Source organism: Corapipo altera, unplaced genomic scaffold, assembly GCF_003945725.1.
Source record: "Corapipo altera isolate COAL_440 unplaced genomic scaffold, ASM394572v1 23b, whole genome shotgun sequence".
In the NCBI taxonomy this organism is placed as follows: domain Eukaryota; kingdom Metazoa; phylum Chordata; class Aves; order Passeriformes; family Pipridae; genus Corapipo; species Corapipo altera.
The window spans coordinates 3,176,361-3,190,441 of NW_020884885.1; the positions used below are offsets into that span (position 1 = coordinate 3,176,361).

The 14,081-nt window shown below is 38.7% G+C and overlaps 1 protein-coding gene across 1 annotated transcript; it reads left to right on the forward strand.

The window, feature by feature from the left end:
• The first annotated feature begins 39 nt into the window (after positions 1-39).
• Positions 40-10,732, forward strand: EIF2S1 (eukaryotic translation initiation factor 2 subunit alpha). Its single transcript, XM_027642450.1, has 8 exons — positions 40-127; positions 1,943-2,184; positions 3,696-3,775; positions 4,213-4,364; positions 6,858-6,964; positions 8,710-8,807; positions 9,476-9,619; positions 9,907-10,732. The coding sequence occupies exons 2-8, from the start codon at positions 1,944-1,946 to the stop codon at positions 10,030-10,032; spliced, it is 948 nt and encodes a 315-aa protein (XP_027498251.1). The 5' UTR covers positions 40-127; position 1,943; the 3' UTR covers positions 10,033-10,732.
• Positions 10,733-14,081: the final 3,349 nt, after the last annotated feature.

Here is a 14,081-nt window from a genome sequence, read left to right on the forward strand (position 1 = left end):
GCGCTCGGCCCTTCCGGCTCGGCGCCGTGGCCCCGGCGGTAGCGCTTGCGCAGTGGTGCGGCGGGGTGCGGGCGCACGCGGCGGCAGGAGCGGGGCCAGCGCGGGACCCCCCGGGCCGCAGTCACAGGTACCGCCCGCGGGCACCGCACACGGGCACCGCCCGGGCGGGGGCGGGCCGGGACCCGCGCAGTTCAGAGCCCGCCGGGACGGGACCGGCACCGCGCCCGCGAGCCCTGCAGCCGGCGGGGCCGCGTGTCCCTCGCCTCCCGCCCGCGCCGTGCCGGCGACGGGCATTGCCCGGCCCCCTCTCCGGTGCGGCGGCCGTGGGGCAGCGCCCGAGTCGGTGGCGCTGGGAAGGGCTGTCTCCGTCCCCGCAGGGGTGGCTCGGCCGCCAGGGCCGAAGCCTCGGCCGAGGCGTGTCCAGTTTCGAGGAAAGATGATTTCCGGCTCCGGCGCGGTGGGCGCAGTGCTGTTCCTGGGAATCTTCCACAGAAGGCCAAAATAAAAACCTTGTGACTGTGGAGAGAGGAGTGACTGTGGAGACTGCTGTGTGTGCAGGGCGGTGTTTGTCCGCTCTTGTTGTGGCCTGGGGTTGTTCTTTGCAGCGCAGCTTCCTTATGCATCCTATAAGTACCTGTAGGATTGGGAAGAGCTGCACTGAGGGGCTACAGAAGAGAACTGGAAAGTTTTTATTTGTACCGTTGGAGTTCCATGTTCAACTTCCCATTACATAAAGTTATACAAAACCTTTAGAGGAGTGTTTTTATAATCTTTGCCAGTCTGTATTTCACTTTTCTGAAAGTTAAGAATGGAAATAAGAGTGGACAGTGTTCTGAATTTTGTGACCGTGTGTATGGCATGTGGCATTACCATCCTACTCTGTTTTTAAACTTTTGTACAGCTAGAAAGCATTGGTACTGCTGTAAAGATCAGGACTAAAATTTCAAAATGGTGACTACAACAAACCTTCTGAAAGAGTGATGCATTTGACTCTGCATCGTAGGCTCCTACAGCTGTAGAAAATTTTCTGTGTGAAACTTCAAGGCAGAGACAAAAGAAATTGAACGAACCTCGTTAGAAGTTTAAAAGCATGTGGATTCATCATCAGAAAAGTGAAGCAGTTTAAGCATTCCTTCTTACCACTACTTGGTTATGGAGTGTTGTTTCTGCACTTTTTTTTTTTAATATATAATGAAGGAATCCAGGTTTTTTTTCATGTAGTTTTGGTGGTTTTTTTCTTCCCTCCTGACTTGCAGTCTGTTGGTGGGGTGCTTTTTTTTTGTTTTTTAGTACTTCACTCAGGCTAGGCTAGTTCTGTTCTGATTAATGCCTTTGTTTTCTTTGCTGACAGTTGGCCTCTGGAGCAGGTCTTACAGGATTATCCCAAACATCTTATGCTGTGTGTAGAAAGTCATCCTCTGGAGTCTGCTCCTCCTCAGTACTACAGGAACTTCCCTCTGCCTCTTATTTTCTTAGTCTCACATGCTGTCTTATTATGTGCACACAAAAACCTTCATGAGCACTGCAGGCTTCTTCTCTCCCATGTCCTCCTGCTCTTATAAGCTGATTGAAAATGTTACACAACCTTGTGAATTTAGATGAGTGCAAGTGCCACCTTTCCACCACTTGAAACCTCTCCAGTGTGCTGTGTTTAGGTAGTACAACGGTTATAATGAGGTCTGGGTAGCAAGCTTTTTCTACTTTAGTGCAAAAAATTTATTATCTTAGCAAATGATTGTGGTAATACTACTTAAAATACTAGTTAATTTATTATGTAATTTCTATTAAAACCTGAGCACAAGCCTTATCCTAATTTGCAATCTTTTGTGTCAGTGTTGTTCTCTGTCCTCCCCTGTCCTTGCTGATTTGTTGCCATGTCTGTAGGAGAAGGCAGTGATGTGCTGTGAAATAAAATCTTTGGGATTTGTGCTTTGAATTCCAGAATGCCGGGACTAAGCTGTAGATTTTACCAGCATAAATTTCCAGAGGTGGAAGATGTAGTGATGGTCAACGTCCGCTCCATTGCTGAAATGGGCGCCTACGTCAGCCTGCTGGAATACAACAACATTGAAGGCATGATCCTCCTCAGTGAGCTGTCCAGGAGACGTATTCGTTCCATTAACAAACTCATCCGCATCGGGAGGAATGAATGTGTTGTGGTCATCAGGGTTGACAAAGAGAAAGGTATTTGGGGATATTGTGGGTATATCAAGATTGAATTCATAGAGAGAAATGCAGATAAACTAAGCGGTTTAGGTATTTGTGGGTTTTGTCAGGGCTACTTATTTTTAGGGCACTTAAGCAAAATAGACCATCATTGTTCTGTCTGATACCTATGATCATTCTTCTGTTCCTCTATGTTCTTTGGGAACTGGCTTAATGAAAGTGATTCATGTCAGTAAAGATTTGCTCAAGTGGGTCCTCACCAGCTCAGTAAATGAACCAAAGTGAAGGGGAATTTTCTTTTGATATCTTCAAGTCTTAACCAAAGAGAAGGATCATATGCTGTAGAGATAAAAATCTAGATGCTAAGCATTTAGTGTTCGCAGTCCTGTTCGTTGACAAGTCTTAAACCTTGCCAATAAAATAGATGACAAGTATGTAATTATTGTGCCATATTACCTCTGTAGGGTGCAAGCTGATATTGCACAGGCAACTTTGTCTCTTCCTATCTTTCGAACATTTGAATCTTTGAAAAATTTTTTAAATATATTTTCTATTTAGAAGATGTTGGATTTTGATAATACTGTTCCATGCAATCTCTAAAATCTATATCCAGGTATAAAGAAATAATAAAGACTGAGAACATCTCCTAAAAGCATTACTGTTGGTGTGATGTTTCTCAAGTAATAGGCTTTTCTAGAATACTTCTGAAACTGCAGTTAACTCTGAAATTCAGTAGTAAGTGACAAGATAAGGAAAAGCAGAGAGGAAAGAAAGACAAACATAAACTTATTTCAGATAGATCTGAAGTGAAATAAGTTTCCCAGCATCTCTAATGAAAGTATACTTCCTTTTACAATTTAATTTTATTCTCATACTAACAGAGAAACACATCTGGAACTCACCTAGTGGTCTTTTATTGAATGCATAGAGGAACCTATAATTTGTGAGAAATAAGTGAAGGCCCTTTCAAATTTAGAAGAAGTGGTTCAAAAGAATTTTTTACTTGGGCATTTCTCCCAAAAGGGTATCCAAGAAATTAGAGTCCAAATTTCAGGCCAAACCTATTTTATTAGGAAACTGTTCAGAGCTAAACAGGTGGAGTGCCAGCCTTGACTGAAATTGCATTGAACACTACAAAAATATGCATTAAACTTGCTTCTTTGTATGCTGCTATGTTTTTTTTCCCCAAACTGTGTACAGCAACATACAAATGGATCACAAATTGCTGAGATATTATTAAAATTTGTTCAAAATCTGCAGAGAAAACATTAAGGCAGTAATTTAAAGAAACACCATATAAAGTATTTGCTATTTTAAGTATTTGCAGTTGAAAGAAAAATTTTATATCCTAATTTGGATCACAATTAGTTCAAATCCATTGAGATTTGGTCTTGTTACTTTCTGTAGCAACATATAGGGATAGTGTAGGCAAGGGGCAAATCCTGAGCCAGAGTGTTTGAGTTTCTCTTGAAGCAGTCAGGCTTAATTTGCACTATGGCTGACACTTTCAAAATCATCTTCCTCAATAGGTTATATTGACTTGTCCAAAAGAAGAGTATCTCCAGAGGAGGCAATCAAATGCGAAGACAAATTCACAAAATCAAAGACTGTAAGTTGCTTGTCTGTATTCAGGCACTGTGTATTTCCAGCTTCTTTCTTGAATGACCAAAATGCACAGACATAAGATAATATGAAAATAAAGTATTGTTCTTGTGTATTAGGCATACTCTAATTTTCATTTACCCATGCAAGGATATATAACCAGTTCATCTGTCCATGAGTTCTTTGGTAAACTGCTTCTTATTGAATAGATCAAGAAAGGTGTCAGTTGAAAATTTACGATGTAAAGGGGTATATTTAAATTATTTTATTTAAATCCAGAAGTATATGCTGGTTTAGCACACTGTGGGCAACTGTTTATTGAAAAGACATGCACATAGTTTCAGTCTCCCATCCTTACTGCTGTATGATCTTAGCACTTCTGAGCAGAAATTTTTGTCTGTTTTCAATATTTGTTTTGGTTTTTGTAACACTCCTGTGTTTCAGGTTTACAGCATCCTTCGCCATGTTGCTGAAGTCTTGGAGTACACTAAGGATGAGCAGCTTGAGAGTCTGTTCCAGAGAACTGCCTGGGTATTTGATGACAAGTACAAAAGACCAGGATATGGTGCTTATGATGCATTCAAGCATGCAGTCTCGTAAGGACACCTTTTATACTTCTAGGGACTTATTTCAAATTGCAGAGAAGTGTTTCCTGAAATAGAAGTATCATCACATTCTTTTGGGTTGTTTTGTTTGGGTTCCTTTCCCAGAGTCAGTATTGAGAATATACTGATCAAGTAAATCTAGTAAATTTTTTTATCAGTCTTCCAGTTGCTTATTGTAGGTTTCTCTGTCTTATTGATTTTTTTCAAATTCCTGATTTTTATTGCTACAGATGAGTCTGTGACAGTTCTAACAGGAAAAAGCACTGGTTTTAGTTTGTCTGTCAGAATTTATCTGTCCCAAGCAGATTTTATCAGAAATACCTAGCTCTGTGTCTGAAGATATGTCTGCTCAGGGCTGATTGTCACTCTTCCATTCCATGTACAGTGAAGAGTGACAGTTTCTTTTTTAAATGCAACAAGCTGGCTTGTTACTTCTCTATACTTCCAAACTTAAAGAATGGGATCATGAACTTAGAAATGGAAATTTTAACAGAAAGAGATGAAAATTGTGATGCTAAGGAAATACATACTGAGATAGATTGCTTTTATATTTTTAATAGTCTGATATTGTAATTTTCTTTCAGAATTAAAGTATTTGGTTTCCCTCTAAAGAATCTGTTGTGAAATTGCCAATCCAAAACTAGATTTCTCAATAAACATTTTTAGTTTTATTCATTTATGCCACATGAATTGGAGTTGAACGCTAGATGGCAGTAATAAAAGTTTCAGAAATTGTGTTGACTTTAGGAAGTGGGAGGGCACTTGATAGTATTTTTAAATAGCCTAAGACCATCTCTATGTTTTGGAGGAAAAGGCAGCTTATGTCCTCGTTTAGACTGTGTTTTGTTTCATATAATAATAATTTTCTGATGAGAACAAATTTATTGGTAAAGGGCAAATCTGGATACAGTGCTGTAAAAGGAATTCCAGATAATTCTTACCTGATAAGTACTTAGTTAAACACCTGTATACCAGCAGAAAAATAACCACCCCATAGTTACACTGGCTGGTTTAGGTTTTCTTGTACTCAAGAAAATTCCTGAGCACAGGCCTTTTGTTGCTCATTTGCTATTCAGTTTGGAGTACAAACTTCTGAAGCTGTCTGTTCTCAAAACATCTTTCCATCAATAATGCCTTAAGATTTTTGACAATGGACTGCAATTTTTATTTGTTCATGTTGTGCTCCTACATAAACATATAACAATAGAGCAGAAAAATGTGGATATTGGTGCCTTCTTATTCTTGCTGAAGTGCTGCATGAGGTTTAGTGTTCCCTCTAAGAATTTTACTTACTGTTCCTTTCATGAGGATTAGTGTTTTGGGGTTTTAAACAGCAAAAATTGGAAAGTATATTTACCTTCTGATTAGTAAAAAATTAAACACTGGGGACCTATTTGGTGAAAGCCTACCAAAAGCTTATGAAAGTAACTTGAAGATTTAACAGGATCATTTGTAAATAAAGCAGAATTTGTATGTCACATAAATCACTTCTGCCATGCAGGTTCATATTTTGATGTGTTAAACCTGTTTGCTTGTTTGGCCCTTCTGCTATCTCTGTTGAGTATACAAAAACATGAAAGATGATGATGTATTAGCAGCAGAGACCAATCTCCATTACTGCATCTGGGTTTTGGGCTAGTTTTTTTCATGTTTACCTGCTGGTAATATTGTAGGTGGTCTGGTATTTTTTTCAGAAAACTGCCACTCTTGTCTCTGCAGAACAGCAACAGTTTTTGTGAGGAGTTTTTTGGTTATGTTCTCAGTTTCAGATATATTTGGGATAAGTTTAATACAGCATAGAAAATTGACACCACTTCTTCAAACAAGAACTGCTAATTTATACTGGTGAACAGCAGAGGAGTTTGCTTTTGTGATCTCTGACTTTTAAACTATTAGCTTGCAATTTAAAGATTCTTTACCCTTTCTTTAGCCAAGAATGTAGCCAGCAGATAAGTATCTGTCTGATCCAGTTACTGTTAAAAAGGGGTACAGAATAACATGGAATGAGTATATGTTACTTTGTAGAATGACAAAAATCTTGTGTTTGAAACATTAAAATAATTTGAACCCCCAAATTTATCATGGATTCACTTTCATGTGATATGGGTTTATCTTCATATTGGAGGAAACTTAAATATCAAGTATCAATAGATACTTGTCTCATTCCATGTATCATATACAAATGGAGGTGGACAGAAGTCATTCCTTTGCTTTAAAAAAACTAAAAAATCATTCAGTTGATTCCTTCCAGGAACAGATTGAATAAGGTACTTATCTGCTTTGTTTGCTGATAGAAAATATTTTGAAAATAGGTGTATTTATTTTCTTCCAGTGTTTCAATGAGCTCTTTAGAAACTTCCCTGTTTTGTTTGCCTAGCAGATATCTAGGATTATTTGCAAGAATATAGAAATAGTACCTGAAATTAATGTTGTGTTATATTCCACTTCAGTATAACCTCTGTAACATTGCTTTGCTTGGCTCAGAGACCCTGCAATCCTGGATAGCCTGGATCTGACAGAGGAAGAGAGACGTGTATTGATTGACAATATTAACAGACGTCTGACACCACAAGCAGTCAAAATCCGAGCTGGTGAGTTCTTCCCAGATGCTCATTGAACACATCCTGACACTTAGTTAGTGTATCTTGTCGCAAACTATAAATTCAGTTAAAACTAGTGGTTTGTAATGCTGATATTTGAGTGGAACTGTTCAGAATTAAGACACCTTAATCAAGGATTGCTTTCAAAATGTCTCTGTGGGTTCTACCCCAAAGTACAAGGTGGTTTAGCTTTTATTTTTCCTCCAGAACTGTGGATTCCTTGGGACACAAAGTGGTAGTCATGACATATAATGCAGTTTTCATATTGCATTGGCACTTAAATATTTTATAGTTATTGCTGCATCTACAATATTCTTTTTTGTTATTCAGAGTTTTAAATTAATTGATTCCTTGACAGGATGATTGATCTCTGTCAGCACAGCTACAGCATATATTTTAGCCACTTGTCCATGGACATATGAAAGTGGTATTCCTAGCTGGTTGATTGCAAATCATTCAGCGGAATGTATCAGCTCAAGCCTAGCACACCTCTGATGTATTCACAAAGCGTATGAGCTAGTTGTGTCTCTTAATAATTCACTATGGGCAGAAAAAGCACAGGACTGCATTACTTAGGAAGACATACTTCAAAACTGTAAATCTGGCTGAACAGCCACGTGCTGTTAAACAGATAGTCAGTGTATCAGTCATATTTTTACCCAGATTGTGAAACTGCTCTGCAAGGATATATTGAAGAGCATTAACACTTGTTGATTACTGTGGAGAGAAAAGATAAGCCTTGTCCACATGACACTGAAGTTAAGAAGAGAGTACAAAAAGTAAGGTCATGAAAAATTCCCTATTACTTTAGGCTGCCAGGACTTAACATAGGCTTCAAAAATGTAAGTAGGATTTGACTGCCCTGAAGAATGAAATTGCTAACATGAATAGCACTTCATTAGTTTTGAAAATAAAGTTACTTGATGAGCGTATGTTCTTACTTCCTTCGTGGTGCCTATTTTGTTGTGGTGGTCTAAGTCATTGTTCATTTTGTCATCAAGACAAGTGTAGAAATTTGCCATTGGCTTCTGTTCTCATCCTAAGGCTGATTGGAAGGCACCTCTGTGAACTTGTTTCTGATAGCTGAGAATTAGCAGGTTGCTGTGAGTCACCTGGAACTAAGACCAACTTCTTTGTAGCTTAGTCTTGTACCATTGCTACATAGGTAAAGGAATCTTTGTCTTTGCACTGATCATGGTATTACAGATACAAATTTCCAAACATCTACAAAAAACCATAGCCAATTATCATTGTAACTGTATGTTAATATAACTTACCTTTTAAAAAGAAATTTTAATGCTCCTCGAGTGATGCCTCTCTGCCTCTGTTGTAATTGCTGAGAGAATTCCATAAACTTGTGCATGTGTTCCTTTTCAAGTTTCACTTTTCTTGATCTTTCATTTTCTCTGGTATTTCTTGCTTTTATATCTTCATCTCTCCATGTGAAATACATAATCATTCCTGTTGAATTTATTGGATGAGAAGTGACTGAATGTGGGTGTATAATTTTGTATCCTGGCACAATATAAAATGTTATATGTCTGAAGAATTTATGAAGACCTTTGCCTCAACTTACGAATCACGGAAGTGTAATACCTTCCTCAGATTTGGGAGCTACTGAGGCTCTCATTGTGGATAAACACTGGTTGCTAAAAAGATTTAAAGTTAAAAAGCTTTAAAGATTTTACAGTTTTTGGTAACCTTAAAGTTTCATTATTTGTATTTCTCTGTCCTAGATATTGAGGTGGCCTGTTATGGTTATGAAGGCATAGATGCAGTAAAAGAAGCTTTGAGAGCAGGCTTGAACTGTTCCACAGAGAACATGCCCATTAAAGTAAGTGCCAGTCTTATTAATGGAATCAAAAGCAAAGTTTTCTGCTGCCCTCAGGTACCAGTAGCATGCAATTGCTCTTGTCTCAACCACCTAAGTGAGCGTGGGGAGCCATGTACCTGCTTTCCAGTTCTTCTCTAGCAGGTCTGTAACACACTTCCTTTCTGCTGTGTGCTGACAGTTGTTCCTATAACTGTGCACTGGCTTTCAAAGTTCCAGAAACTGTATTTATTCTGTTCAATTTGTTGAAGTCTAGTATTGGCACACTACATACCTCCTATTCCTTTTATGCAGCCTTAAGCAGGGAGCAATCCATTTTATTTTCAGGTATAAGATTGTATAAGAAAAGGAAAGTTCGCTCCACTTATGTTTGACTGTTGATAGAATGGCTACTGTAGCTAGGCCTGGTTTTTCTTCCCCAACAATTTGAGGATATTAAGTGTATTACTGAATAAGTGTTTTTAAAAAACTTGAAAGTACTCCCTTCTTTGAAAATTATTTCTTATAGTAGTTTCTTGTAACAAAAGAAAAAATTTACTTATTCAGTCGTCATAAGAAATAGTACGTGTTGTAACACCATTAATTGTATTATCTAAATAGACATATCAACATATAATTTTTGGCTTTGTTACTGAGTTTGCTTTTTTCCTCCAATCCCTACAACATGATAGATTAATCTGATAGCCCCTCCTCGTTATGTGATGACTACTACAACACTGGAGAGAACTGAAGGACTGTCTGTTCTGAATCAAGCCATGGCTGTAATTAAAGAAAAAATTGAGGAGAAGAGAGGAGTCTTTAATGTGCAGATGGAGGTAAGAACAAATTACATTCTAAAATACAATTTTTTTCCTTGCAATATTTCTAAAGTAGAGCAAGATCAGTAACTCTACAAGAAATTTTAGCGAAAAGGTATTAAAGAAAAAAACAAACCTGAACTTCCATGTTCCTTAAATAAACAAATGGCCAAAAATTCTACCTTTCTGAGTTTTATTGTATGACTTCAGGATATATTTTATCTCTTTATGTGGAATCAGAGTCTACAAATACATATGACATTTCTTTGACTGTTTACCACGTGTTTTGGTTTGGTTTTTTTCAGCCTAAGGTGGTTACTGACACAGATGAGACTGAGCTTGCAAGGCAGTTGGAAAGATTGGAGAGGGAAAATGCTGAAGTGGATGGGGATGATGATGCCGAGGAAATGGAAGCCAAAACTGAAGACTAAATGTTCTGGAATACTTAGAAGAGAGACCACATGAAAAATTAGAAACCCCATTGCAAACACTCTGGACTAAATGTTTTACAGTATTGAAAACTTCAAATGCAAATACTTGAAGTGTTTTACTGTTTTAAAAAGACCAAAATGTAAAAGGCTCTTCTAAATAATCTTTGATGCAAAAACTTACACAAATCGAATCCTTTGAAAGGAAGGTTCATAGTCACAGATCTGTCCAGAAGGAGTTTGCAATCCCATGCTTAACACTTACATACATAAAAATTCCTAATTGGTGATTACGGCTCAGTGCATCTGTTAATGATCTGTCATGGGAGCAGCAAAAACAAGCTAGCTGAACAGTTCTATTCAAAATGTATTTCAGCAAATATTCAATAAATTTCTGGGCTATGTAACTCCAAGGTTTTGGCAATTTTTCTCCTCTTTTATCACATGGCCTAGAGTGGTATGAATATAAAACCTGGAACAGTATAATCAATGAGTGACTCCCTTTTAACATTGAAAGGTCTTTTGTTTGCTTTAAATCAAGCCAAGAATGAGTGGAACAAAACGTTTGTCTTGCAAGTTTGTTGATGCAGACTTAAGTGAGCATTTCCTTTGTTCATCATCTGCATTTATGGACTGAGAACTTGAAAAGTTTGAAAATAGCTTGTTACCATTCCAATAAACATAGCTAATAAATGAAAAGTTACGTAAACTTGCACTTTGATCCTATAGCTGAATATAGCAGGAACTTTAATGAACTTACTGATACTTCAAAATGGGCAGCACTGTGTTGTGACCTCACTGCTGCATGACCTTCAGTTCTGCCTACCCTAAATCCCATTTATACTGGGCTGAGCTGTTCACTCTAGAAACAACCTGTTTATCTCCTCTGAAGAAGAGAAACAAGATGTGTTTTCTAAATTGGAATTAAAAAGAAAAATCCTGTTTTCCTTGTCGGTGGTAACTGAGGTGGAAGTGTTGGGCTTGTTTAAGTAACCTTTCCAAATTGCTAAATTTTTAAACATGTTCGTATATTTTTTTTATTGTCATGTTGCATATTACCCATCTCCTTTTTTTCTTAATATTTTGTGCTGCTAGAGGAAAATGCATGAAAAATTAGGCACTGAGCCTTAAATAATAATTTTTAATACTGCCACAGTACAAACAATATAATTGCTCTGTGGTGTTGGTAACAAAAGGCATTCCCAAAGGGCATATATATTGCAGTCCATGCTGGGGTATCAGGGAAGTTCACGTGTACCCAACTCTTAACAGTAATGCAAAGCCAAGAAGGTCAAATAACTTTCAGTCTTTGCAGAATGTGGGAAAATACTTGAATGTGCCATTACAGAATGAAGTAACAAATATTTTTTTAATGGTTATTTTCTCAAATAGTCTTTTCAACTGCTGTGTATGACAGCCTTGTGTTAATGTAAGTTTCCTGTTTGAACAGCTCTTGCAAACTGTGCCCATTCACTAAAATAGTGATTTGACTTCCATTAAACACAATAGGTGGGTACTCAGACTAAATAACAAAGTATTTTAAAACTTTGTCACCATGTGATCTGCATGGCAAAATAATGCTGTAAAGAAAAGCGCTGAAAAACCAGCCGCATGTGCTCCAAGGAGGAAAGGAGTGCTGTCAAGGGATTACAGTTGTTAAAATTTCTAAGAGCTGTTTCAGTGTGTCAATAGGTGAGCATTGTTACTCTGTCAGTAACTTAGGCAGAAGTTTGCTAGATTTTTCTCAGTGGCTACCAGAGCCTTTCTAATTAGAGCTGGAGCACTCTGGTGAACACAGTTCTGTGTCAGGTTTGAGTGCCTGAAAAAAATTACCAAGATGGTGACAGCAATAGCAAAGCAGGTTCAACTGAATGCATTTCAGTCACTCACTATCCTGACATAAAACCAGGCTCTCCTGATTTGCTCTCCTGAGCAGATTTTAACCAAGAAACTTAAATAATACAAAAGACAACCTGGTGAATCCTCCTCTTGCGTTGCAGAAGCTTGAAGGAGGAGGTGTAAGGTGGGTGTTCCAGAGGCCTTTCAGCAAGGCCTCTGGAACAAGGGAGTGCTGGGGGTCGACTGTGCTCCATCACTTAAGGACATTAGAGTTGCTGAGATGATACCTTCTATCTCAACCTCTTTTCTATTTGTGGAACTGCCTTTGCGTACCAAGTGCTTAAAATAAGGGTCTGGGTTTTGTGTGAATGCCTTTGTTGAGTTGCTAAAGCTGGGTAGCACATTCCTGCTGCTCATTAGCTGCTGTGCTGTTGACTCAGTTGTAATCACAAGACTAGCATCTCCACTTGTAGTCAATGGACTAGTCAATGGAAAAGTACAGGTATACCTGTGGACAGGGCTTGGCTTGATGTGTTAATTGTAAGGATCTCAGCTTGACTTTAATACTCCAAATTAATTTTGTAAGATTGACAGCTTGGGAAGAGTTTTACTTACAGTATCTAATAAGGACTCATTAATAAAAAAAACCCCTAAACAGGGTTACCAGCTCACAGTCCAGTAACACACAGCCCAGTATCCTGTTTCTGGTGAGGGGAAATAGTGGCTGAAGAAGGGGTGCCCTGCTTGCTTGTGGCTGTTGTGGTTTGTCTGTTTTTTAATACAGTGACAATTCCTTACTTTTTTCTCTCTGATTCTGGCCCTTGGGTTTTTTTCTTTAGGTGCAGTGGAGCTGGCATGTTTTCTTCATAGCAGAATCTGAACTTTGGGGTTTAATTTCTGATAGGTTTTTTTTGTTTGTTTGTTCCAGAGCCTAGACAATTAAACCACTGTTTCCAAACACTCCGCCTTTCTACAGTTGATTTTGGAAGTGCTGTTATATCAGAATTCTTTTGAATCCTTGTTTTCTTTCACTTTTATCTAGAAATGTTTCATCATTCTTTGTTTTGATGTGGTTTGTTTTCATCATCTTTCACCCCTAATCCACTAAGGAACTAAATATTTAATGGAGTTTACACTGGAGGGCAAAGTCCTGGCACCTTAAGAAGCTGGTTTGAAAAAGCTGGTACATGCAATGTCCCATGTGACACAATGCTGGACACAGGGCATTGCAGAGCATGCGACGGAGGTTTCCTTTGGTCAGGTTCTCTTAATGAGCTGTTTGTGGCTTCTTGAAGGACTGACTGGGAGGTACCAGCAATGTCTGCCAGGTCAGTCAGCAGAAATAGCATAGTCTGCACTCAGAGCTGGCTGCTCCTGCCCTCCTCTGGAGCCCTGACTAGCTTCCTGTGGTCTTGAAGTTGGCTGGCTCTTCCTGGCCATTCTGATGCATATTTTATAGTATACGAAGTATTTTGGGGTCACTTTGAATGGAAGAAAATGTCAAGCACTCAACTGTTCTTGTTGTTATAATAGTACATGGACATGTGGAAAACACTCTAAAATGGATCTGAGGACGTGGGTACTCCTCCTTCAATGACTAAGTCCACGGAAGACGTTATCGAGCTCCCTAGGTTTATACAGATGGAATGAGTCATGTCCTTTTCCACCAGAGGAGTTCAATGCCAGAACTTGCCTCCCCAGCCCATGTGCCAATATGGCAGTCCAGATCTACTGACTCATTTTACACTGTATGACCTTGCAAGATCTGTGTTTATTCAGCCTCAGGGAGCAATATAAGGGCAGTTTTTCAGCCTTGATTAAGTACAGAATGAGAAGGGGGAAGGGGTGTGTGTGTATGATAAATATGCAAAGTGTTGAAGAAATACTTTGAGTTATTGAAGGAAGTGAAGGCTCTAGATAATAAAAGGTAGTTGATACAAAACCTATTGTTTAATGACCAGCTAAAGCAGTATTTGCTTCACCATTCACCACCAGTTTGACAATAGAATTCTTTGTTGCTAATTTTAGTTTTGCCAAGATTCGTCTGCAGGGCTGTGGGTGGTCTGCATGCTGGAGAAAAAGAGCTTGTCAGATCCTCAGCAAGGACTGGTTATGGAGCAATTCTGAGATCACTGTCTGAGTGAGAGCCCCCTGCAAGCTCCTACCTGCCCTCTCTAGTATGAAATAAACCGCCTGCAGTAACAAGTTGAACA